The sequence below is a fragment of the Artemia sp. Qi Xiang Cuo genome, chromosome 3 (assembly GCF_049724085.1).
Source record: "Artemia sp. Qi Xiang Cuo chromosome 3, ASM4972408v1, whole genome shotgun sequence".
Classification (NCBI taxonomy): domain Eukaryota; kingdom Metazoa; phylum Arthropoda; class Branchiopoda; order Anostraca; family Artemiidae; genus Artemia; species Artemia sp. Qi Xiang Cuo.
The window spans coordinates 80,372,527-80,396,003 of record NC_142796.1 but is presented as its reverse complement, the minus strand read 5'-3'; the positions used below and the strand labels follow the sequence as shown (position 1 = coordinate 80,396,003).

General features: G+C 36.6%; 1 protein-coding gene across 3 annotated transcripts in view; it reads right to left on the bottom strand.

Annotated features, from left to right (window-relative positions):
* Positions 1 to 1,041: 1,041 nt before the first annotated feature.
* Positions 1,042 to 23,477, bottom strand: part of LOC148954599 (small integral membrane protein 14) — a 58,139-nt gene continuing 35,703 nt past the window's right edge. For all 3 annotated transcript variants that reach the window (XM_089086633.1, XM_089086634.1, XM_089086635.1), the window contains exons 2-4: positions 22,355 to 22,447; positions 17,624 to 17,815; positions 1,042 to 1,241 (exon numbers count right to left, since the gene is read on the bottom strand). In XM_089086633.1, the coding sequence (XP_088942759.1) occupies positions 1,200 to 1,241; positions 17,624 to 17,815; positions 22,355 to 22,441 (321 nt within the window). In that variant the 5' untranslated portion in view covers positions 22,442 to 22,447 and the 3' untranslated portion in view covers positions 1,042 to 1,199. The remainder of the gene's footprint in view (positions 1,242 to 17,623; positions 17,816 to 22,354; positions 22,448 to 23,477) is intronic.

Sequence of the window (23,477 nt, the reverse complement as noted above, 5' to 3'; positions counted from 1 at the left end):
TAAAATGCTAACATAATGCAGCATTCAACCATTTGGAGAAATATTAGAATTCAAGGTTGATGTGTATGTCAAAGAGTATGGGTAACTTACAAGGGTGAAAACTGGCGCTACTGTGGACGAAAAAAAACTATCAACACCATCTAGCATATGGTGACACTTGGCATTTTTTCATTGTAATGAAAAAAGATTAGCTTTCTTAGTGTAATTAGTAAGATTAAGGTAGTAACAAGTGTCTGATCTCAGTTTATGAGACAAAAATGGTTACACAGCTTGAACAAATGCCAAGTATCGCCAAACACTAGATGGCGCCAACAGTAACGCCAGTTTCTAATCTTATAAGCTACCCATACTTTTTGGCATGTTACCAAAGTTCTCATTTGCCCATAGCTCAACCACCTAAGATAAAGGGACATTCATAAAAAAATTGAATTTGAGCAAGTACTATATAAAAGCTGAACGACAACAGCCTCTTTTTCATTCGGCCATTCATAAGGCTGAACAGAAAAATTACTACAAACGTTATCTTTAAAACAAAAATAACACACTGGTGATTTTCAAACATAACCAATCAATACAGTAGGGAAACAACAATGAATAAAACACCTAATGTTGGAAGTGTGTTAGGGTTTCGGAGAGGCTATCAACTGACACTGTCTCCATATTCACAAGAAAATTCTGTTCCTCTACACCTTATTTAAAATCTAGGAGCCTCTTTGTTGGAAATCATACGTTTTTTTCTTTCTCAGCATCAATGCCGGTAAAAAAGACTAAGAAATTTTCTTACATAAAAACAATTATCGCCATCTACAAAAAAAGAACAGCAGGCGTTTTACAATTGTAATTCACACACATGCACAGCTAGATATCAGTGCTTATCCAAAGTCATTTTTGACTAATCACAATTTGTTTCCTTATGTATAAGCAGTCTCCATTGACTCAAAAATGTTTTGTATTAAGAGAAGGGGCTTAAGAGAAGAGCTCACCGAAAGTATATATATATATTTGTTATTACACTAAGAAAAGATGAAGTGTTTGAGATGGAATATAGTTATGGTAAAAAATAAAAATAAAATAATAATCGACCACATAATTTAAAGGTACTATTATCAAAGGCAACACATTTTTTTTCTTTTTATAATTAATCACCACGTTCCAACAACACAAAGGAAAGACTGGTTCGCCACTAGATGAAACGTCTTCTAGTTAATCATCGGAGGAGGAGGTGGGCTCGGTCCATTTCCCTGAAAAATAAGATCAATTAACACAAAGATCAGTGACCGTCACTTGTCTACAAAAAATATAGCCACGAGACAAAAGTTGAGCTTTTGAGCTGAAGTTCCCAATCTTCAAGCAAAATCCAACGTTGTTAATGTTATTACTTGGGAATTTGATTCTTGGGGAGCGGGGGTGCAAGTTTTGGGCAACATTCAAATTTGCCAACGCAATAGTAAGAAGCAAATTCAATCGGAACTAAAGGGACAATATGAGGACAGTCACAAGATTGCATGTTCAGTAGCCACAATGTGTCATACACACGGACAAACTAAGTATTTGAATGACCAAGACTTCACTGGCTAGATATTAGTTAAAGAGCCATGCTGGCTAAACAAACCAATAAAAGTCAATGCTGTGACTCTGTAGGCTCAGCCAGAGTTGACCCAGCTCTAAATAGGTACCTGGAAAAATACAGGAAGCTTTGGATGATTTACCCCTAACCACATTGCACTCCCGGCCGAAGGTATCAAATCAGGAGATCGGTACCTGCGCAACGCAGACCATTGGTCAGCATACGAAAAAAGTTTCTTTTAAAGTAAGTAGCTTTACCCAGCTTTAAGGTAGCCTTTGTTATGGTATTAAAAACGAGCTGAAATTAAAAAACAACAACATATTTTTCGAAAGAAAGTAAAGAACGACACTAAAACTTGAAACAAATAGAAATCATTCCGGGTACGAGGGGGCTATCTTTCCTTAGCCTTCCACTGTTTACGCTAAAGTTTGATTTTCTGTCCTTATTAAGAATTACTATTGATAATGTGTTGTTAGGCCGTCGGCGGGGTATATTGTTTTGTTTTTGTTTATTTATATAGAAATATGTGTTGGAAGTTGGAGTTGGCCTAACAAACCGAGGGTTCCCTGGCACTTATTTTTGTAAATTTGTTAGTAAATAAAATGATACTCCTAAAAAAAGAAAAGATTACTCGGGAATAAGGGCCAAAGGAATGGTGTGTTTTTATTTAGAAATATCATAATCCAACAGATTCCTTATTAGTTTCCAAAATCGTACTAATTGTGATGCAGGCGAGACACTTTGGTTTAGTCTTTTTTCCTCCTATGATGCCGATTTAGCTTTGTTGCGAGAAAATGATAAGGGTCTAACCCAGCAGTTTTGGGCCTGCCCCACATAGGCCTTTCTGAAATCCTGATGCCCCCCTCGTGGTATTTAAATTTTAATATTCGAAATTGTACGTCTATTCACGTGAAGGAAGCTTAAAAGGTCACAAACTTATATCTCTTTTTTGTGTCGTCCTCGTGTCATACAATACTCATGAAAAATATTGTCTGAATACAAAACCTTTTATACAATGTATAACGTCTTGGCAATACTATCGTGCATCAATTTTTGCTCTTTAAATTTCATTGAATGTGACGTCATTCATGTGATATTTTTTTTTCTTCAAAATTAACGCTCTGAAGTATAGTCAGCCGATGGGTGAACGTCCTGTCCATGATCCACCAAAACATTGCCATGCCCCCCCGGTGGGGCTTACACCCAACTTTGGGAATGGCGGGACTAACCTTTGCAGTTTTTAAAGTGTTTACCTCATGCTGGATTAATGAATACATTACATTTAAGCTGCGAATAAAAAGCTACGGTGCGTGAGCTGAAGCGGAGTTTGAGGTCTATATTGGAGTTTCCCATAGCTTTCGTTTATTCAAACCATTTTTCTGCTATCGGATGGAAAGCCATTCTAGAAGGTAAGAAAAGTAAGCACAAGGTCCAAATTGGCGTTGGACTAAATAAATAAAAGTTCAAATAGGGATAAAATCCTTTTAATAGACAATGATGATGATAACAATGATAGAAATTCATAAAAATACCAGATATTTCGGTCACATATGCAGTGACCGTCATCAGTAGTAAAACTTACTCACGTTTTCAGGAGGGAATTTTTTCTGGTAGTGGGGGGGGGGGGTGATCGGAGGTTCAGTGGGAGGATCTTTCCACGGAGGAAGTTGTCATGGGGGGAGGGACATTGCTATAAAGGGGGCGCCGGATTTCCCAGCATTATTTAAAAAAAAAAACGATCAGAAATTAAATGAAAAAAAAAACACGTTTTAAACTGAAAACTTTTCAACGCAAAACTTTTCAACATCAAAACTTAAAACGAACATAAACTATTACGTATGTGATTAAGAAACTATTACGTAGGTGATAAAGACCTATTTATTCTAATTAACCGCCTTTGTGATTAAGGGGTCATTCTTAAAGAATAGGAAAAAAAATAATTAAAACTCTAGTGTAAAGAGCGAGGTATTGACTAGAGGGGAAAACCCCCCTAATATACGTAATAAAAATATACGAATATAGAAGTTCGTTAGGTAAGTTAATTCTTTAGTTATGTATATTTATTACTAATAAAAACGTTCGTAAATAAAATTAAACAACTTTCGAGAAAGCCATTTATCCAAAGAGAAGTTAAATTAATATGCAAATTTTTTTAATTATTCATGTACGGTGAGCCAGAATCAAAACCTGCATTAATTTAGAGACGTTCAGAAATTAACTAAAAAACTAGTTTTTTTTAACTGAAAGTAAGGAGCGACATAAAACTTAAACGAACAGAAATTTTTCCGTATATGAACGGGGTGTCCCCTCCTCAACGCCTCGCTCTTTACGCTAAAGTTTTTTATTGTTTTAAAAAATATAGTTGTCAGAACGAGAGAAACTTTAGCGTAAAGATACACAATATTACACAAGCCTGTTTGCAAGTGAAAAGAAAATAGGGCATGAAATTTGCAACATTCCAATTCTTGCCAGAAAAATTCGTATCAGTTTTCAGCCTTTATAACGACAAATCTTTTTTTTTCATTTAAAAAAAAAAAAAAAGACAATGAAACACAAAAATAAGAAAATCCAATTAATGTACTTCCCCATCTGTTTGAGGACATTAAACACTTTTATCTGGCACGAATACGTTTATTTCCAGAACAGTTTTCTTTAACGGAAAAACGATATAAATTTGCTCAATTATTTAGAATTAATCAAAGAGTTCGTGGTAACAAAATGTAAGCAAGGACCGAGTCGGCCCAATAGTAATCGAAACTATAAAAAAAACGAATTGGATAACTACTATTACATTAAAAAATTGCGTTTTATGCTGATTCTAAATATATAAAATTCATTGAACATAATAATACCCATCAAAAGCTTCGAGCCTTAGAAAATTTGCAATGATTTCCAAAAAAGGGGAGAAATACCCCCAAAAAGTCAAGTGATCTTAATGAAAATCATACCATTAGACTCATCATACCAGAAAATCTTACAGTACAGGTTTCAAGATCGATCTAAAACATGCTGAATTTTGCATATTATTTTTTGGCCAGAAGAAAGATCATGGATGCGTGTTTATTTATCCCAGGGGTAATCGTATCAAATCAATAGTCCTAGAAGATCCGAAGAGGGTTCATTCGAACAAAATTGTTTTCGAACGAAAATCAATTATATAGCCCTTTTTAAGCGACCAAAAAGATTGGAGGGCTGACAGTCCCCCTCCTACTCCTGGAAAGTTTTCGGGGGGAATTTTCTAAATTGAGAATTTTCCTTGGGATAGAAAGTCTCCGGGAGGAACTTCCATGGGATTTTTACACAGAGGAGAGGGAGATTTTCTGGTATGATTTGAAAGAATGCCAGGAATTACATAAGGAAAAAACAAGCTTTTTTCAATTGAAAGTAAAGAGTAACATTAAAGCTTAAAACAAACAAAGATTATTCCGAATGTGAGGGGTCCCGCCTCTTCCTCGCCCCTTATTTTTTGTGCCAATTTTATATTTATGTCTCAATTCTTTAAGAAAAACTGCTCAAATACAAGGCCCGTTGAATTTGAATGAGAAGTATTTTAAAGAACTTCAAGACTTTAGAGTAAAGAGCGAGGGTTAAGGAATGGGCAGCTCCCCTCATATACGGAATAATTTCTGTTCGTCAAGTTTTAATACTGCTCCTTACTTTCAGTTAAAAAAAAAACTTGTTTTTTTCTAATTTAATCTGAAAGACGGACTGTTTTTTCAAGATTAGAGCGAAGGAACTATAAGAAGTAGATGTCGAGAAGTCTGCTCTCACTTGATAGCAGGCTAAGAAAACCATGGCTCCCCAAGTTCACGAATCAGTAAAACATTTATTTTTTAATGGAAAATTAATAATAACTGGTAAAAATTGCTGTGTACATTAGACCCTTTTTCAGAGTTTTTTTTTCGTTTTTGCCCTTCCCCATAGAAAAAATGTATTGACTCCTCTACATACAAGAGAAAAGTTATAACTTTTCAGGTATCAGTAAAACATTTATTTGTTAATGGAAAAATTAATTGTAACTGGTAAAAATTACTGTGCACATCACGGGCGCCCATATGGGGGTGAGGGGGGCTCTAACCCCCCCCCCCTGGTTGATTGATGCTGCCTTATAATTTTGTTTTGATTTCTTATACAGCATTGGAAGTGCCGATAAGACCAGGTAAGACCCCCCCCCTAAAATTACGCTTATGGGCATCCGTGGTGTACATTAGACCCTTCTTCAGTGTTTTTTTTTCGTTTTGCCCCTCCCCATAGAAAAATTGTAATGACTCCTCTATATACAAGACATTTTTATAAGTTATAAATAGGGAGCACAATAGCACTACCTAAATAAAGAGCGATGTGGGCACACGTATTATTTAATTAATTTTTTTTTCTTTTAGACCACGGCACTTCGTATCGAATAAGTTGTCGTAGAAACTTCGAAAAGGGCTCATTTGATTGGAAATTGGAAGGGCTTGTGCCCTTTTTAACAGTCGAAAGTGATTGGAGGGCAACTAACACCCCTTCCACGCCCAACATTTTCCCAAAGACATCCAATGAAAATTATGAGATAGCCATTTTGTTCAACTTAGTTGAAGGGTCTGGAAATTATGTCTTTGAGGATGACACCCCCCCCCCTAGAGCACTCAAAGGCGAGGGTTGTAAGTTATGTCTTGGAGTCGTATAAGACTTATAAAGAAAGGGTGATCGTATAAACTTCGGAAGAGGCAGATTGGATTGTTAATCAGAATTTTAAGTACGCTTTTTGAGATTCAGTGATGGGAGGGTGGATACCCCCCCCCCCGCCGTCCCTCGTATTTTCCCAAAATACACATGACTGAAATTTTTAGACGGCTATTTTTTGTCGTAGAAACTTCGGAAAAGGCTTATTCGATTGGAAATTGAAAGGACTAGTGCCCTTTTTAATAGTCGAAGGTGATTGGAGGGCAACTAACCCCACTCCCACGCCCACCTTTTCCCCAAACACATAATCAAAATTTTGAGATACCCAAATTTTGAGATAGCATTTTGTTCAACATAGTTGAAAGGTCCGGAAATTATGTCTTTAAGGATGACCCACCAGAGCCCTCAGGGCAAGGGTTGTACTTGTTCCCTGGGGGCATATAAGGTATATATAGAAAGGGTGATCGCATAAACTTCGGAGGGGGCATTGTATTGGTAATCAGAAGTTCTAGTGCCCTATTTAAGATTCAGAGTGATCAAAGAGTGGATACTCCCCCCCCATCCTCGACACCAGGTATTTTCCTAAAAGGTATCTGATGGAAATTTTGAGATGGTCATTTGTAGCCTAGTTGTAGAAACTTCGAAAAAGGTTCATTTGATGGGAAATTGAAAAAGCTATTTTTAATAATCGAAAGTGATTGGAGGGCGACTAACCCCCCTCCCGCACCCACCATTTCCCCAAACACATCCAATCAAAATTTTGCGATAGCAATTTTGTTCAACGTACATGGAAGGTCCAAAAAGCATGTCTTTGAGGATGCCCCCCCCCCCCGGAGCCCGCAGGGCAAGGGTTCCCGAAATGCATCTGATAGGAATTTGAGATGGCTATCTGTTGTCGTAGAAACATCCAAAAAGGCTCATTCGATTAGAAATTGAATGAGATAGTGCCCTTTTTAATGGTCGAAAGTGATTGGAGGGCAACTAATCACTCCTCCATGTCCACCATTTCCCCAAACACATCTAGTCAACATTTTGAAATAACCATTTTGTTCGACGTAATTGAGAGGTCCAGAAATTATGTCTTTGAGGATGACAAACCCCCCAAAGCCCTTAGGGCAAGGGTTATAAGTTAAGCTCTGGGGCGTATAAGGTATCAGAGGCAGCATAATAGCGCTGCCTAAGTAAAGAGCAATGTGGGCACTATGTATTATTATTATTTTTTTTTAGACCAGGACACTTCGTATGGAAGGAGTTATCGTAGCAACTTCGAAAAGGGCTCATTCACTTGGAAATTAAAAGGGCTAATGCTCTTTTTAATAGCCGAAAGGGATTGGAGGGAAACTAACCCCCCTCCCACGCCCACCATTTTCCAAAACGCATTCAACAAAAGTTTTGAAATAGCCATTTTGTTCAACGTAATTAAAAGGTCCACAAATTATGTCTTTGAGGATGGCAACCCCCCACAGCCCTCAGGGTAGAGTTGTTCGTGGCATAAAAAGTGCGTGGCAAAGTACTTTTTATGCCCTGGGGGCATAAAAAGTATATATACAAAGGGTGATCGTACACATTTCGGAGGGTGCTTATTGGATTCGTAAACAGAAGTTCTACTGCCCTTTTTAAGATTCAGAGTGATCGGAGGGTGGATACACCCCCCCCCCACACTTCGTATTTTACGGAGATGCATCTGATAGAAAATTTTGAGAGGGCCATTTGTTGTCGTAGAAACTTCGAAAACAGCTTATTCAATTAGAAATTGAACGGGCTAGTGCCCTTTTTAACTTCAAAAAGGGCTCATTCAATTGGAAATTGAAAGGGCTACTGCCCTTTTTAACAGTCGAAAGTGATTGGCAGGCAGCTAACCCCCCTCTCACGCCCACCATTTCCCCAAACACATCCAATCAAAATTTTAAGGTAGCCATTTTGTTCAACGTAATTGAAAGGTCCGAAAATTATGTCTTTGGTGATGACAACCCCCCAGAGCCTTCGGGGCAAGGGTTGTAAGTTATGCCCTGGGGGCATAAAATGTATATATAGAAAGGGCGATCATTTAAACTTCGGAGGGGACTCGTTGGATTGATAATCAGAAGTTCTAGTGCCCTTTGTAAGATTCAAAGTGATGGGAGGGTGGATAACCCCCACCCCTCCAAACCTCGTATTTTCCCGTAATGCATCTGATAGAAATTGATGGCCATTTGTTGTCGTAGACATTTTGAAAACAGCTTATTCAATTAGACATTGAATGGGCTAGTGCCCTTTTTAATAATCGAAAGTGATGAGGTCAACTAACCCTTCCTCCCACGCCCACCATTTCCCCAAACACATCCAATCAAAATTTTGAGATAAAATATAAATGTTTTTACTTTTATAACATTAATAAATCAAATAATATTAACATTTTGATTACTAAATACCAGTATATGTATATTAAACTGACAATGCACATTCATCTGTATTTTTTTCAGTGAAGTGCAAATTATGCTCTGACCTTGGGAAGGAATAGGGGTTTTGAGCCCAACTTATGTTAATTTCTGCTCGTTTTGAGTTTGAATCGGTTATCTATTCTAATTTCTGTTCGTTTTGGGTTTCATTTATTTATCGATGCTTATTTGTGGTAGTTTTACGCTTGGTAGATAATTTGATTTTATTTTTGCTCTTTTTTGTTTAATGGAGTTCTTTACTTTTCCTTGAAAAACTTATTTTGTGGAATTTTTTTTTTAATTATTTTCTGTTCGTTTTATATTGACATAGTCTTTTCAGGGAAAAAGAGAATAATACTTTAAATCTTTTCGTTTTTTAAGAATTTATATAATGGCCTGCTTTTTAAAGAATTTATAGTTTGGCCTGCTATTTGTATGCTGGAGAAAAATTTTCAGCAATTTTTAACAACATACACCTTTTTAAAAATATGGACACAAATATTAGTGCTTAACTTTGTTTTATACATCCTGTAGTCGAATTTAAATGGAAAGATGTTATTCGCAAAAAAATCTTTTCACTTTCTTAGATAGGTTGGGCAAATTTGTGCTATTTTGATTTGATTCCAAATAAAAAGAAGAATTAGCCTCGAAATTTTTAACACAATACCCTCAGCCGTTCTTAGAATACTGCTGAGATGCCTTATTGGGAATTAACATTAACACTGTGCATTTTGATTGAATCTTAAGGCAACATTTATTTTTTAAACATAATGGTAAATGGGAGGGTGGGCGTGGGAGAGGGATTAGTTTCCCTCCAATCACTTTCGACTATAAAATGGCATCAGCCCTTTCTATTTCCAATCGAAAGAGCCCTTTTCGAAGTTCCTACGACAACTCCTTCGATACGAAGTGCCCTGGTATAAACAACAACAACAACAACAAAAAAATAATAATACATTATACCCACTTCGATCTTTACTATAAATTAATTTAAAAAACTTTTTCCACAAAATAAGTTTTTCAAAGAAAAGTAAAGAACTCCATTAAACAAAAATGAGCAAATATAAAATCAAATAATCTACCAAGCACGAAACTACCACAAATCAGCATCGATAAATAAATGAAACCCAAAACGAACAGAAATTACAATAAATAACCGAGTCAAACTCAAAACAAGAAGAAATTAACAGAAGTTGGGTTCAAAACTTCTTTGCCGTACCATTGCCGGAACATAATTGGCCCTTTACTGAAAAAAATATAAATGTTTTCAATTCTATAATTTTATTAAATCAAATAATATTAACATTTTGATTACTAAATATCAGTATACTGACAATGCACATTCATTTGTATTTTTTTTTAGTAAAGTGCAAATTATGTTCTGGCCTTTGGAAGGCATAGGGGTTTTGAGCCCAACTTATGTTAATTTCTGCTCGTTTTGAATACGCGTTCTATAAAAATCTTATATGCCCCAAGGGCATAACTTATAACCCTTGCCCTGAGGGATGGGGGGGGGGGAGGTATCATCCTAAGAGACCTAATTTCCAGAACTTTCAACTACGTTGAAGAAAATGGCTATCTTAAAATTTTGATTGGATAGGTATGTGGAAATAGGGGGCGTGAGAGTGGGGTTAGTTGCCCTCCAATCGCTGTCTATTATTAAAAAGGGAACTAGCCTTTTCGATTTCAAATTGAACAAGCCCTTTTGTGAATTTTTTACTACAGTGCGTTGTACAAAATCCTTATATGCCCCCAGAATATAACTTACAATACTTCCCCTGAGGGCTCTGGGGGAGTGTCCTCCTCAAAAATATAATTTCTATCTGGAAATCAACTTCGCTGAACAAAATTGCTATCTAAAAACTTTGATTGGATGTGTTTGGGGGAAAGGTGGGCGTGAGAGGGGGTTAGTTGCCCTCAAATCACTTTCGACTATTAAAAAGGGCACTAGACCTTTGAATTTCCAATCGAATGAGCCCTTTTTCAAAATTCTACGACACAGATTTCAATAAAAACTCATATACCCCCAGGCCGTAACTTATAACCGTTGCCCTGAAGACTGTGGAGGGGAGTGCCCTGCTCAAAGGTATAATATCCTGAACTTTAAACTGTGCGGAACAAAAAGGCTATCTCATAAGTTTGATTGGATGAGTTTGGGGAAATGGTGGGCGTGGAAGGGGTGTTAGTTGCCTTCCAATCACTTTTGACTATTAAAAAGGGCACTAGCCATTTCAATTTCCAATCGAATGAGCACTTTTTGAAGTTTCTACGACAACACGTTCTATAAAAAACCTTAAGTGCCACCAGGGCATAACTTACAACCCTTGCTCTGAGGGCTATGGGGGGGGGGGTGTCATCCTCTTAGACCTAGTTTCCAGGACTTTCAACTACGTTGAACAATATGGCTATCTTAAAATTCTTATATGATATGTTAGGGGAAATGGTGGGCGGGAGAGGAGGGTTTGTTGCCCTCCAATCACTTTCGACTATTAAAAAGGACCCTAGCTATTTGAATTTCAAGTCGAATGAACCTTTTTTTAAGTTTCTAAGACAAAGCTTTCTATAAAAACCTTATTTGCCCCCAGGGTATAACTTACAACCCTTACCGTGAAGGTTGTTGGGGAGTGTCCTCCTCAAAAACATAATTTCTATCTGGAAATCAACGAAGCTGAAAAAAAATGGCTATCTTAGAATTTTGATTGGATGTGTTCCGGGAAATGGTGGGCGTGGAAGGGGTGTTAGTTGCCTTCAATTCACTTTCGACTATTAAAAAGCGCACTAGCCACTCTAATTTCCAATCGAATGAGCCCTTTCTGACGTTTCTACGACAACTCCTTCGATACTAAGTGCCCTGGTCTAAGACCAAGAAAAAAAAAAAAAAAACATTGTGCCAACATCGTTCTTTACTTAGGCAGCGCTATTGCGCTGCCTATGAAAAAATGTCAACCCTACCAATCACTTTCGACTATTAAAAAGGGCACTAGGCCTTTCGATTTCCAATCGAATGAGCCCTTTTTGAGTTTCTACGACAACGCTTTCTATAAACCCCTTATATGCCCCCAGGGCGTAAATTACAACCCATACCCTAAGGGCTGTGATGGTGGTTGTCATCCTCTAAGACCTAATTTCCAGAACTTTCCACTACGTTAAACAAAATGGCTATCTCGAAATTTTGATTGGATGTGTCTGGGAAAATGGTGGCAGTGAGAGGAATATTAGTCACTCTCCAATCACTTTCAACTTTTAAAAAAGGCACTAGCCCTTTCAATTTCCAATCAAATGAGCCCTTTTGAAGTTTCTACGACAACGCTTTCAATAAAAACCTTATATCCCCCCAGGGCATAACTTATAACCCTTGCCCTGAGGGCTGGGAGGGGGGTTGTTATCCTCAAATATCTAATTTCCGGAATTTTCTGCAACGTTAAACAAATTGGCTATCTGAAAATTTTGATTGGTTGTGTTTTGGGGAATGGTGGGCGTGAGAGGGGGGTTAGTTACCCTCCAATCACTTTCAACTATTAAAAAGGGCACTAGCCCTCTCAATTTCCAATTGAATGAGTCCCTTTTGAAGTTTTTACGACAACTCTATCTATAAAAACCTTATATGCCCCGAACTAACTTGCAACCTTTGCCCTGGGGGCTCAGGGGGGTGTGTCATCCTTAAATCGATAATTTCCAGAAATTTCAGCTACGTTGAACAAAATGGCTATCTCTTAACTGTAATTGCATGTTTTTGGGGAAAAGGTGGGCGTGAGAGGGGGGTCAATTACTCTGCACTCACTTTCGACTATTAAAAAGGGCCACTTCAATTTCCAATCACATGAGCCCTTTTTGAAATTTCTACAACAACTTTCTATGTAAACCTTATATTCCCCCAGGACATAACTTACAACCCTTGCCCTGAGGGCTGTGGGGAAGGTTCCTCCTCAAAAACATAATTTCTATCTGGAAATCAACTACGCTGAACGAAATGGCTATCTCAAAATTTCGATTGGATGTGTTTGGGGGAAAGGTCGGCGTGAGAGGGGGGTTAGTTGCCCTCGAATCACTTTCGACTAGTAAAAAGGGCACTAGCCACTCTTGAATTTCCAATCGAATGAGCCTTTTTTGAAGTTTCTACGACAACGCTTTCTGTAAAAACCTTATATGCCCCTAGGGCATAACTTACAACCCTTAGTCCTTTGAATTTCCAATCGAATGAGCCTTTTTTGAAGAGAAAAGGTGGGCGTAAAAGGGGGGTTAGTTGCCCTCGAATCACTTTCGACTATTAAAAAGGGCACTAGCCACTCCAATTTCCAATCGAATGAGCCTTTTTTGAAGTTTCTACGACAACGCTTTCTGTAAAAACCTTATATGCCCCTAGGGCATAACTTACAACCCTTACCCTGAGGGCTGTGGGAGAGTGTCCTCCACAAAAACATAATTTCTATCTGGAAATCAACTATGTTGAAAAATTTCATGTTGAAAAATCTCAAAATTTTGATTGAATGTGTTTCGGAAATGGTGGGCGTGGAAGGGGTGTTAGTTGCCTTCCATTCACTTTCGACTATTAAAAAGGGCACAAGCCACTCTGATTTTCGTTTCTACGACGACTTCTTCGATACGAAGTGCCCTGGTCTAAAGAAAAAAAAATAATAAATAATACATTGTGCCAACATCGTTCTCATATGCCCCCAGGGCATAACTTAAAACCCTTGCCTGAGGGTTGTGGATGAGTGACCTCCTCAGAAACATATTTTATATCTGGAAATCAACTACGCTGAGCAAAATGGCTATTTCAAAATTTTGATTGGATGTGTTTTGGGAAATGGTGGGCGTGGAAGGGGTGTTAGTCGCCCTCCAATCACTTTTGACTATTAAAAAGGGCACAAGCCACTCCAATTTCCAATTGAATGAGCCCTTTTCGAAGTTTCTACGACAACTTCTTCGATATGAAGTGCCCTGGTCTAAAGGGAAAAAATAATAAATAATACTCTGTGCCAACATCGTTCTTATATGCCCCTAGGGCATAACTTAAAACCCTTGCCCTGAGTGTTGTGGGGGAGTGTCCTCCTCAAAAACATGTTTTCTATCTGGAAACCAACTACGCTGAACAAAATGGGTATCTTAAAATTTTGATTGGATGTGTTTGGGGGAATGATGGACGTTGGAGGGGGGGGGGGGCTAGTTTCCCTCCAATCACTTTCGACTATTAAAAAGGGCACTAACCACTCCAATTTTCAATCAAATGAGCCCTTTTCGATGTTTCAACGACAATTCCTTCGATACGAAGTGCCCTGGTCTAAAACCAAGAAAAAAAAAAATTAATAATACTTCGTGCCAACACACTTCTTTACTTAGGCAGCGCTATTGCGCTGCCTGTGATAATCCTCTTGTTATCTATTCTTGAAGCAATTCTTGTTGGTCTAGTAGGTAATCTCGTCCCCTGGTTATTATGTAAAATCAAAAAGAATTTCTTCAAGAATAGCTAACAACAGGATTATTTCGCAACAGAATAATTAACTTCATTTCAATTTTTACACTTTTTTACTTAGTTGCTTTGGTGTTCCGATTGAGGTAACCCTAATAGCATCTGTTCCCTACGTGGACCGGTTGTGACAATTGTATTTTATTAATATTGGTAGGGGTTTTATTATTTTTGTTTTATCTATGTTTTTTCTTGTGCTGATGACGCCTAGTTTACATACAGGCGAAATTTCCGCGTTGTTTTAGTCTTTCATCTTTTCACTCTACTGGCCGCAGTCTCGTTTGTTGCTTTTCATTGAGTTTTACCACTCTTTGTTGTTGTCATGGCTGGCCAGTTCGGCTCAAGAACTATCATTTTCTAGAGAAAAAAGATGATGGGTGCGTGTTTATTTGCCCCCCCCCCCCTAGGGGTTATCGCATCGAAACAACGGTCTTAGCAAATTGGAAAAGCGCTCATTAGAACAGAAATCAGAAGTCCTAGTGCCCATTTAAGTAGCAAAAGACTGCGCCCCAGAAAAGTAGCAGTTTTGCCATTTTGTCACTCAAAACAATTATTTTGGCCCAATGGTTGATAAAAACCCATCAAGTGAAAATTCTGGGGTAGAAAAATTGATTCAAATTTTATTGAAAAATACTTGTTGAGCTTTCCAGTTTTTAAGTCAGTTATGTCGCGCGGTGGCACATTCGTACCTAAAGATACATTTAGTTCAAGCAAAACAAATGGTTCACATAGGCAAGTACTTTAAAGCTTCATTTAACTAATATGATGCATTTGAGGTTTGATAAGTTTATGCGCATTGATGCATAATTGTACATCGGTCACGAGGACATTATGGAGGAGGGCTCATGGATCTTTGTGTAGGTGGAAGAAGTGGGCTTGGATTTCAAAAAGTGCGATTTTATACCCAAATTTCTTGTCTCGTCGTGAACTTTCAATCAAATACATAAGAACATTTGTGTGTGTGTGTAGCGGGGGAGGAAGGGTAAAATTGATCTCTAATACCCTTGATTCCCAGGGACATTCATAGGCTACACCTCTAATATGGATGTTGCACGTTGATAACGCCTTCCTTACTGCAGACAATCCGTTTCAGTGCAATATTGCATTTACAGACTTGCCAGTAAATAAGGTGGAAGAGACAGGTATTTTGAGCATCACCAGAAAATTTCCCGAGGGGGAGGAGGTTTTGAAGAACTTGCCTTGGAAACCTGGAAATGATGACCCTGTAATTTATTTTTGACAATTCAGCCGCACCCTCAAATATATGTTTGGAAGGGTACATTTTTTCAAGGACAAATATTATTCTTGAAGCATTGTTTTACAAATGTTAGATCTGAATATAAAGAACCGGGGTTAAAGGAGCGATTAATAGCCTCCTTCAAATTCATAAACAGCCATGGATCAAACAGCTGTTAGTAAAAATGTAAGTAAAGAGCGGCTGTTGTCAATAGAAATCGAAAAACGAAAGGCAACATTTTGACTACAATATATATATACATATATATATATATATATATATATATATATATATATATATATATATATATATATATATATATATATATGCAAGGGTGTATCCGGGATTTTTGTCAGGGAGAGGGGAGGTTGAAGGCGGTTAAAAAAGAACTTTAAAAAGACATGAAAATTTGTTTATATGTATTTTTGTTACGTTTTTACGAGTCGGACAAAAACTTGGGAGGATTCAAACGCCGTGTCTCCCCCCCCCTGGATACGACCTTGTATATATATATATATAATGTGGTAACCGTAAAAGCATGAATGTGTTAGTATAGCTTGTCAAAACTTACAACAAGGAACTAAGAGTTAGCAAATATGAAGACCTCAACAGACTATAAACACACAAAAAAAAATTGTAGCCCCTCACAGTGGATTCAATTTAAAATTATATGAACAAATATCTACTACATTATTGTGACAACGTTAACCTAGGTTTGAGCTGAACCACAACCCCAGTATGATCATTTTTGTTAAAAATTAGTATATTATGGATTTAAAAAAGCATACATATAAAAACAAGTAGGATTAGCCCACTAACGCGAAAAGTTGTACAAAGCCTATGTCTCGAATCATATGCGCACATAACCAACGTTTTAAAGGAACAGGGAAGGAGGTTTATTTCGAGGGGAGGAAAAAGTGTCAAATAAGTGCATTTCTTGACAATTTTTCAAACTAAACACATTTCTCGATTGTGATTGTAGTTTGTGTTTTAACGTCCACTTAACGTCTTTAACGTCTTAACGTCTGCTCTTAACGGTGTTGTTTAACGGTGTTTTAACGTCTGCTCTTAATCAAAAATATTTAAAAATGGTTGTTCTTTATTAATCAAGAATCAAAGATTACCAAATACTATCAGGAATTTGTTCCACAGGGTAAAGGATTTTATGCTATTGATGCTCTTATTATATAGAAACGAGGTTCTGTTCGCATTCTGGCTCCATTTTTTGGACAAAAATTTATCACACTATGCACTGGGTCAGTTTCAAATAGATCAAAGACCTGTGATCTCAATGATCAATAACTGATCTGGTTCTTTGTTCTCTCCCCAAGGTGAAATCTACCACGAAAGAAGAATGTTTTTCTTACAGTGATGAACGCAAAAAAGCTTGACTCAGAGGCTAAACAACGTACTTCGGTTGGATCTTTTACTAGTATTTTTATCTTTATTATCAATTTAGCACCAAATTGAGTTCAGGAGGACTAGCTTCAGCTAATACAAATTAATAATTCCTGATGTAATCGGTTGCCATTCTTAATAGTTTCATTACTAATCAGATACACTGTGTGCATGTACTTCATAATTTCACTTATTCTTACAAGCATGCTCGAATTTCCAAATAACAAACTGAAAATAGCACACAGGTGATCACTCCTTCTATGTCCCATCCTGATTTAGTAATCCACAAGGGAATATATTTAAATTCTAGGTTATCTTTTATTGTTTCATTCTACCTGCTCGAATTTCCAAATAACCAACTGAAAATAGCACACAGGTGATCACTCCTTCTATGTCCCATCCTGATTTAGTAATCCACAAGGGAATATATTTCAATTCTAGGTTATCTTTTATTGTTTCATTCTACCTTAAATTGGGCTGTCCAACTTTTTAAGTGCCCCTCCCCTGCTTCATGTATGGTAAAACTACTCTAATAACACAGTCTTTGTGCATCCCGAGGAGATGTAAAAGCACTCTTACCACTCGTTCATGCTATACGTCCTGATGGCACATCAAATCGCCTTCTTTGTTTGGCACCTCATTACTAAAATGTGTGCATAAACATTGATCTCAAAAATACTATCAAGACGCTTAGTATGTTGTTCTCACCATAGAGAAAGTGGGGCAGGAGGGATTTAAAACCCAGACGACTAAATTTTTGCAAATCAAGCACTAAAATTTTCTATAACTTGAGAAAAAATTTATCATGTTGTCGGGAGGGGGGGGGGGAAGAATACACCTACCGATATATGCAGCAATAAGACAAAACTAACCTGAGCATCATCTGGTTCCTTTTGTTGTTCAGGTTGTCGACGAGGACGAGCAAAGAACAAAGCCAAAGCGAGCAGAAGCCATACACAAATAATTCCCATAAAGCCTGTATCACTGGTTTCGGAAGGTGGTCGTTGCAACGGAAGGCTATCAAAACATTCAGTATCTGTACACGCTGACTGCGAATCACGGAGCTACAAAACAGGATAATAAGTTGCCAATCATCTGATAATTTTGTTACACATATGCACATAAGTACAAGAAGCGAGAACGAAACACAAATCAGTGGCGACTAGAGCAGGAATCGGTATTTTTAGGTGTCTTCTATAATTCCCTGTATTCTTCAAATAGCTCACCAGGTTTTTCTACTGCTTTCGAATTCCCCCGAAATAAACTTTTAGGCCCGAGAGAGCTGGGTATCCTGAGATGCTTTCAGTCAATATCTCCATAACGGCTAAATTTAAATAACTTTAGTAGCAGGTTTCAAACTCAACTATTGTTCTTCCTCTAGGAGAGTTCCTAGATTTTTTGGACTCAACTTTTCTCTTATAATATACAGTTCCTGACCCCCTCACTTTGTCAAAATCATCCCAAGTACTGGGTACTCTGGAAGACAGTCATTTAATTAAAAAAAAGCTGTCGGTCACTAAATAGGAGTTGATTTCAGGAACGAAACAAATCTGAAAAAACGTAAAACCTGGGATTATGAAAAACCCGGTTTGTCACTTGAAAAACCGTCCAAATATTAAAATTTTTGGTACTTCAGACCCAAAGCCGCAGCCCTCCATGTTTTTTATTGCTCCTACCAACTAGTAGATAGTCTAAAATTCGAATAGCATCTATGAAGTAACACTTTCAACATTACCTATTTGTACGCTCCCAAAATACACACCAACTGATTTTCTAGAAATTGCTAATAAAATGACAACACATCATAACACTTAGTTATAAATTTATATAAACTTTGTCTTAATAATTTACTTACAATTCATTAATGGTAATACATAAAACCAAGAATATTTAAAAAATCTATCTTATTAAACGAGCAATAATTGTAAAGATGAATATATTTTTTTTTCAAAAAAGGGGGTGATTTTTTTTTCTGAAAATTAGCATACTTCTATTTTCTGGTGTGAAAAAACGATCTAGATTGATCACGACTTTGGAAAAACACGTTTACCAGTCCCAGTTCCCTTACTATTTTTCATAAATCGTCCGCCGACAGAGATTAAAGACTGCTGAAATCGTGCTGGGCTGATAATCAGGGGCACCAATTGATGAATATATACAGGATTTTAATTTTAGGGGGCAGTTATCCCTCCCCCCTATTGACGTTCCTAGCTTTGTTCCTAGCTTTTGAAGAAAGCTCCTTCCCTTCGTATGTACCCGATTAAGGATTAATAAGTCAATCTCTTTTTACTGACCAATCAACCAAAGAAGAGAGTAAGCAATTATTAACGTAACTTTGATTTTCAGATTCCATAAGTTCTTTATTTTTATATAAGTTGTTCTACAGAAATGAAAATTTGTATTTTGGGTTTGGTTCTATTTTTATCGGTTGTAAAACCCAATGACATTTATTATGTCAGCGACCCAGCATCAGAGTAAGATATTCCGGGGTCGTCACTTACCAGGGATGCCAATTGACTCCTAGATTTTTGAAAATACCTTCCCCTTTGTATCTTCATAAAAAAAACACTGTTCTTAGCTTATATTCTACAAGCATGAAATTAAAGTTGTTTTGTGAAAGGATCTAACCTATAGGGCTACGAGAAAAATTATTTCTTTTGAATTCATGAGGAAAGATATAAGATAAATTTAAAAATATTAATGGTGAAGTAACCATGATGCTTCTACTTGGACATCATTCACACATTTTCAAAAATCTTTTTGAATCATATAGGCAAGTCTTAACCGGACACACACACCAGGAAAGAGGAGACGGCCATACACCCCCCCATCCCAATCCACTAAAAATATAGCTGTTCTCCCAAGTTTCCTACATTTTGGGTTTATTTTTAAGTTCCTTACATTTATGTCACAACCCCCCCCCCCTCCCTAAATTTCTTCGTAGGTGCATGGGTCATTGATGCCATTGTTTGTTTGAAACCCTGGCTAAACATATGATATCTTTGAATGAAAAATTATTTAAGAACAGCTTAAAAGAGTGGCACCTTCAAGCATCAAGAGTGACTGATTCAGGCATCATATTTCACACAATATGACTTGCCATTACAGGATTGGAATCTGACCTTACAGAAGAAGTAAATAGAATTTGAACTACGTTTTTTTGTATTGCAAAGATGATATTTATTTTGATCAGAGGTACAAGAAGGTGGAACACCTAGGGTCAGGGGAGAGGGCAGGGGGATCACACTGAAGCTGAAAAAAATAAAACATGTCCATAAAAGAATGCATAGCGATCCAAGATCAAGTTTCTTGAATGAGGTTTCTAGCTTTATTGTAAGCCTTAGAAAGCGACTTTAAAGGAGAAGGCATAGTTGATTTCGTATTTTTGGACACTAAAAAACATAAGATTCGATCATGCAGTTAAAAAGGACTTTCAAATCTGATCCAGGAGAAGTGTGTTTAAGCTTTCTTAAAATACCAAGACTACTGCATATCTTCATTTTAATCAAATCAAGGTGACGTTTGAAAGACAGGTTTTCATGAATAAAAATGCAAACACAAACAAACTTGCTGATCTTTAGATATACTGATGGTCCCATTTGGCAGATGAATATTAGGTAACTGAGGAGGAGCCTGAGAAATGCGCGAGAAAATGAAAAACTTGACTTAGAGAAAATTTAGTGTGAGATGGTAAACATCAAAGCATAGAATTACTCTAACGAACAAATTTGCTAGCTTTGACCAAATCTCTGATTCGAAAAGCCCCAAAATACCAAGTGTGCTATCATCAGCGAAAAAACAAGGACGTAAGAAGAAAGCAAACTATAGTTACAAGTATGGACATGAGAAGGTTTAGGATGACCAAGTCCATCTACAGCAATTAATAGGTTTCAGTTCTTTACCACTTAAAAATAATCCTTTACATAAATCAAAAATAGCAGACCCTAAACCTGATCTTCAGGAGATGCCAGAATTCACTTATGAGGGTGACAAGAAAAGTGAATTAATCTACCATTCAGGTAAGACTTAAAGAAAGAAAATATGTTCCTCCCTTGTACCAAAATGAGATATCTTCAACAAAAGAATTTCATGGGATAAGGAATCAAATGTCTTATGATTGTCCAGGATTGTAGCAACATGAATTAATCTTGAATATAACACAAAATATATAAAATTCAAAACAGTCATATATAGATGTTCAGTTGAGTGCTTCTTTTAGAAACCACACTGAAAATCAGAAGAAAATATTTAGAAACTAGAAAATTAATGGGATGAGATTGCAGAGCCTTTTCAAAGATTTTACTATATATTCATAACATTGAAATTGGTCGATAGTTTGCTGGGTCATTTTTTGTCCACTTCTAGGTAAAACAATAACCTGACCAAGCTTCAGAGCATTTGGAAAAACTCCACATTCAAGTGAAAGATTAACAAGTTTTATTAGAGGCAATATTATTGAATAGATTTAACTATCTGAGTAGGAATGGAACCTGGGACCTGGGCCAGATGACGAGTTTTTTAAGCCATTAACAATCTAAGTAACTTCACTTACTGATACCAGCTCTAAAAACATGGACTTAAAGCCAGGTGGCCCGAGATAAGATCTAAAATCGGGTTTGGACGAAGACACAGTAACGCTAAGAGCAATATTCATACCAATATTAGTGAAAAATGAAGTTAATGCCTCTTGAACATTAAGCTTAACCTCCACAGCTTTGTCATCAGTGACCAGACTCATAGGAACAGAACTAGACCAAGAAATGGGCTTAAGTACAGAATTTATTACCTCCCTAGTTTTATAAATATGATTGTCATATCAGAAAAATTATTAAGATAATAAGATAGACTTGGCCTGCCTTCAAAAGGAACTATGTATGTTCCAGTAAATTTTGAATCAACACAGATAAATGGCATTTGCTGAAATTTTAGTGGATTCATAAGCCCTCCAGAGATCATTTTTCCTTCTTCAGCATTTGAGAAGGCCAGATGTTCTGTCTGGGTTCAGAGGAACAATCCTTTTAGATCTAAGGTTAAAAGGCAGCACAATTCCTTTGCTGCAAGTCACTGACATTTATGAAAATAGGCAGAAAATTCAATGCAAGGATCTTAGTGGTCAAGAAGCATCATTAATCCACTACATACATATATAAACATAGAGTTCTAGGTACTAGAACTGGGAATCTACATCAGGTTTGATCTTTTTTGGTAAAACTGAAAAATGACCAGCATGCAAGGGCTCAACACTCAAGCGAAGGATGCATGACATGATAAAAAGTGTTCAGGAGCCAAAGGGCCAAGCTTGTTTGCGAGGGGCGAAAGGCCAAGTAAGCAGAGGGAGGCAACAAAAATGAAGGTGTTAGTAGATATATATCACCAGTCCTAAAAAATGGCATTTTCAGTAAAAAGACTTACTGATGAAGAGTCATCTAGTGATTTAAGATTACAGAAAAAAATGGTAGCTTGGTATCAGCTGCTTGCCAATATATGCACTACTTTACTTTGTAACTGTCACTATCTCTTAAGTAACTATGGCCTTTTCTCTTAACTGCTACCAGCTTGCAGAGAAAATTAAAAAGACAAGATTAAACAGCCTATGAACATACCATATTGATAAGCCTCCTCATTGCCATTTCATGGCTCCACACACATTCACAAGGATCATAGCCTCCTGGGCCTCCACTTGGATCCATTTTAACCTATAAAAGAATACAATAGGCTAAAGAAAAAATCAATAAATATGCTTCAAATTCAATAAGAAGAAATGACATTAGGATAGCTATTCATAATGCTTGGTTCTCAGTGAATCAAACATAAATTTGTGTCCAAATTATCAGATTTTTTTTTACTATTTCCGAGCCAAATACGTTGAAGGTAAAAAATGTATGCTTGATTTCTTGCAAAACTTTGCAGCACTTGCAATGCGATTTTACAAAGATAGCAGCATTTTTATAGTAAAGTGTAACGCAAAGGGAACATTATAACTGCAAATTTAGTTTTTGGTGGAAAACAAACACAAGATTGCTGCCAATAAGCAGTAGTGGCTATTCCCTTCTTTAGAGTGTTAAGATGGAAAAAGAAAAGAAGAAAAATAATATATATATAAAACAAGGCATAAATAAACTTAAGCGATTATCTAAACCAGAAAAAAATAACTCATAGAGAAAATAGGACAAATAAATTGCGAATAAACCTTCACTTTGGACCAAAAAAAAAAAATAAATAAATAAAACATATAATTCTAAACTTTTTAAACGAAACCAAGCTTAGCCAAAAATCTGCAATTTCAGCATTGCAAATTTAAATTTATTTTCCAAATTAGCCTATAAAGTAGATATTCTTATTTGAGAAATTTAAAAATTGCACATAAACTAAAATTTCCCAAGATATGGGACAAAAAAATAAATAAAAGTACCATAGAAATGAGCAAGCTGTCAATAGAAATCAGACAATCTTCAATCTTGATTCATTATTGTTTTTTAATTTTTTACATTCATCATACACATTTCTTAGCAACTAATAGAATATTCTTAAAAAATTACACAAACACAAACAAATTCGTAACTTTGGCGAAAATTTCCAACATTCAGAAAGTATATCAACAATTTTTTGCTCAAAAATAGTCCAAGATGCATATTAAACTTTAGTTTCGTAATTGCTTTGTGTTTTTAGTTAGAACTAAAAGGGAAAAACTTGGAAAATAGTAACTTGCAAAAATATTTATTCTTT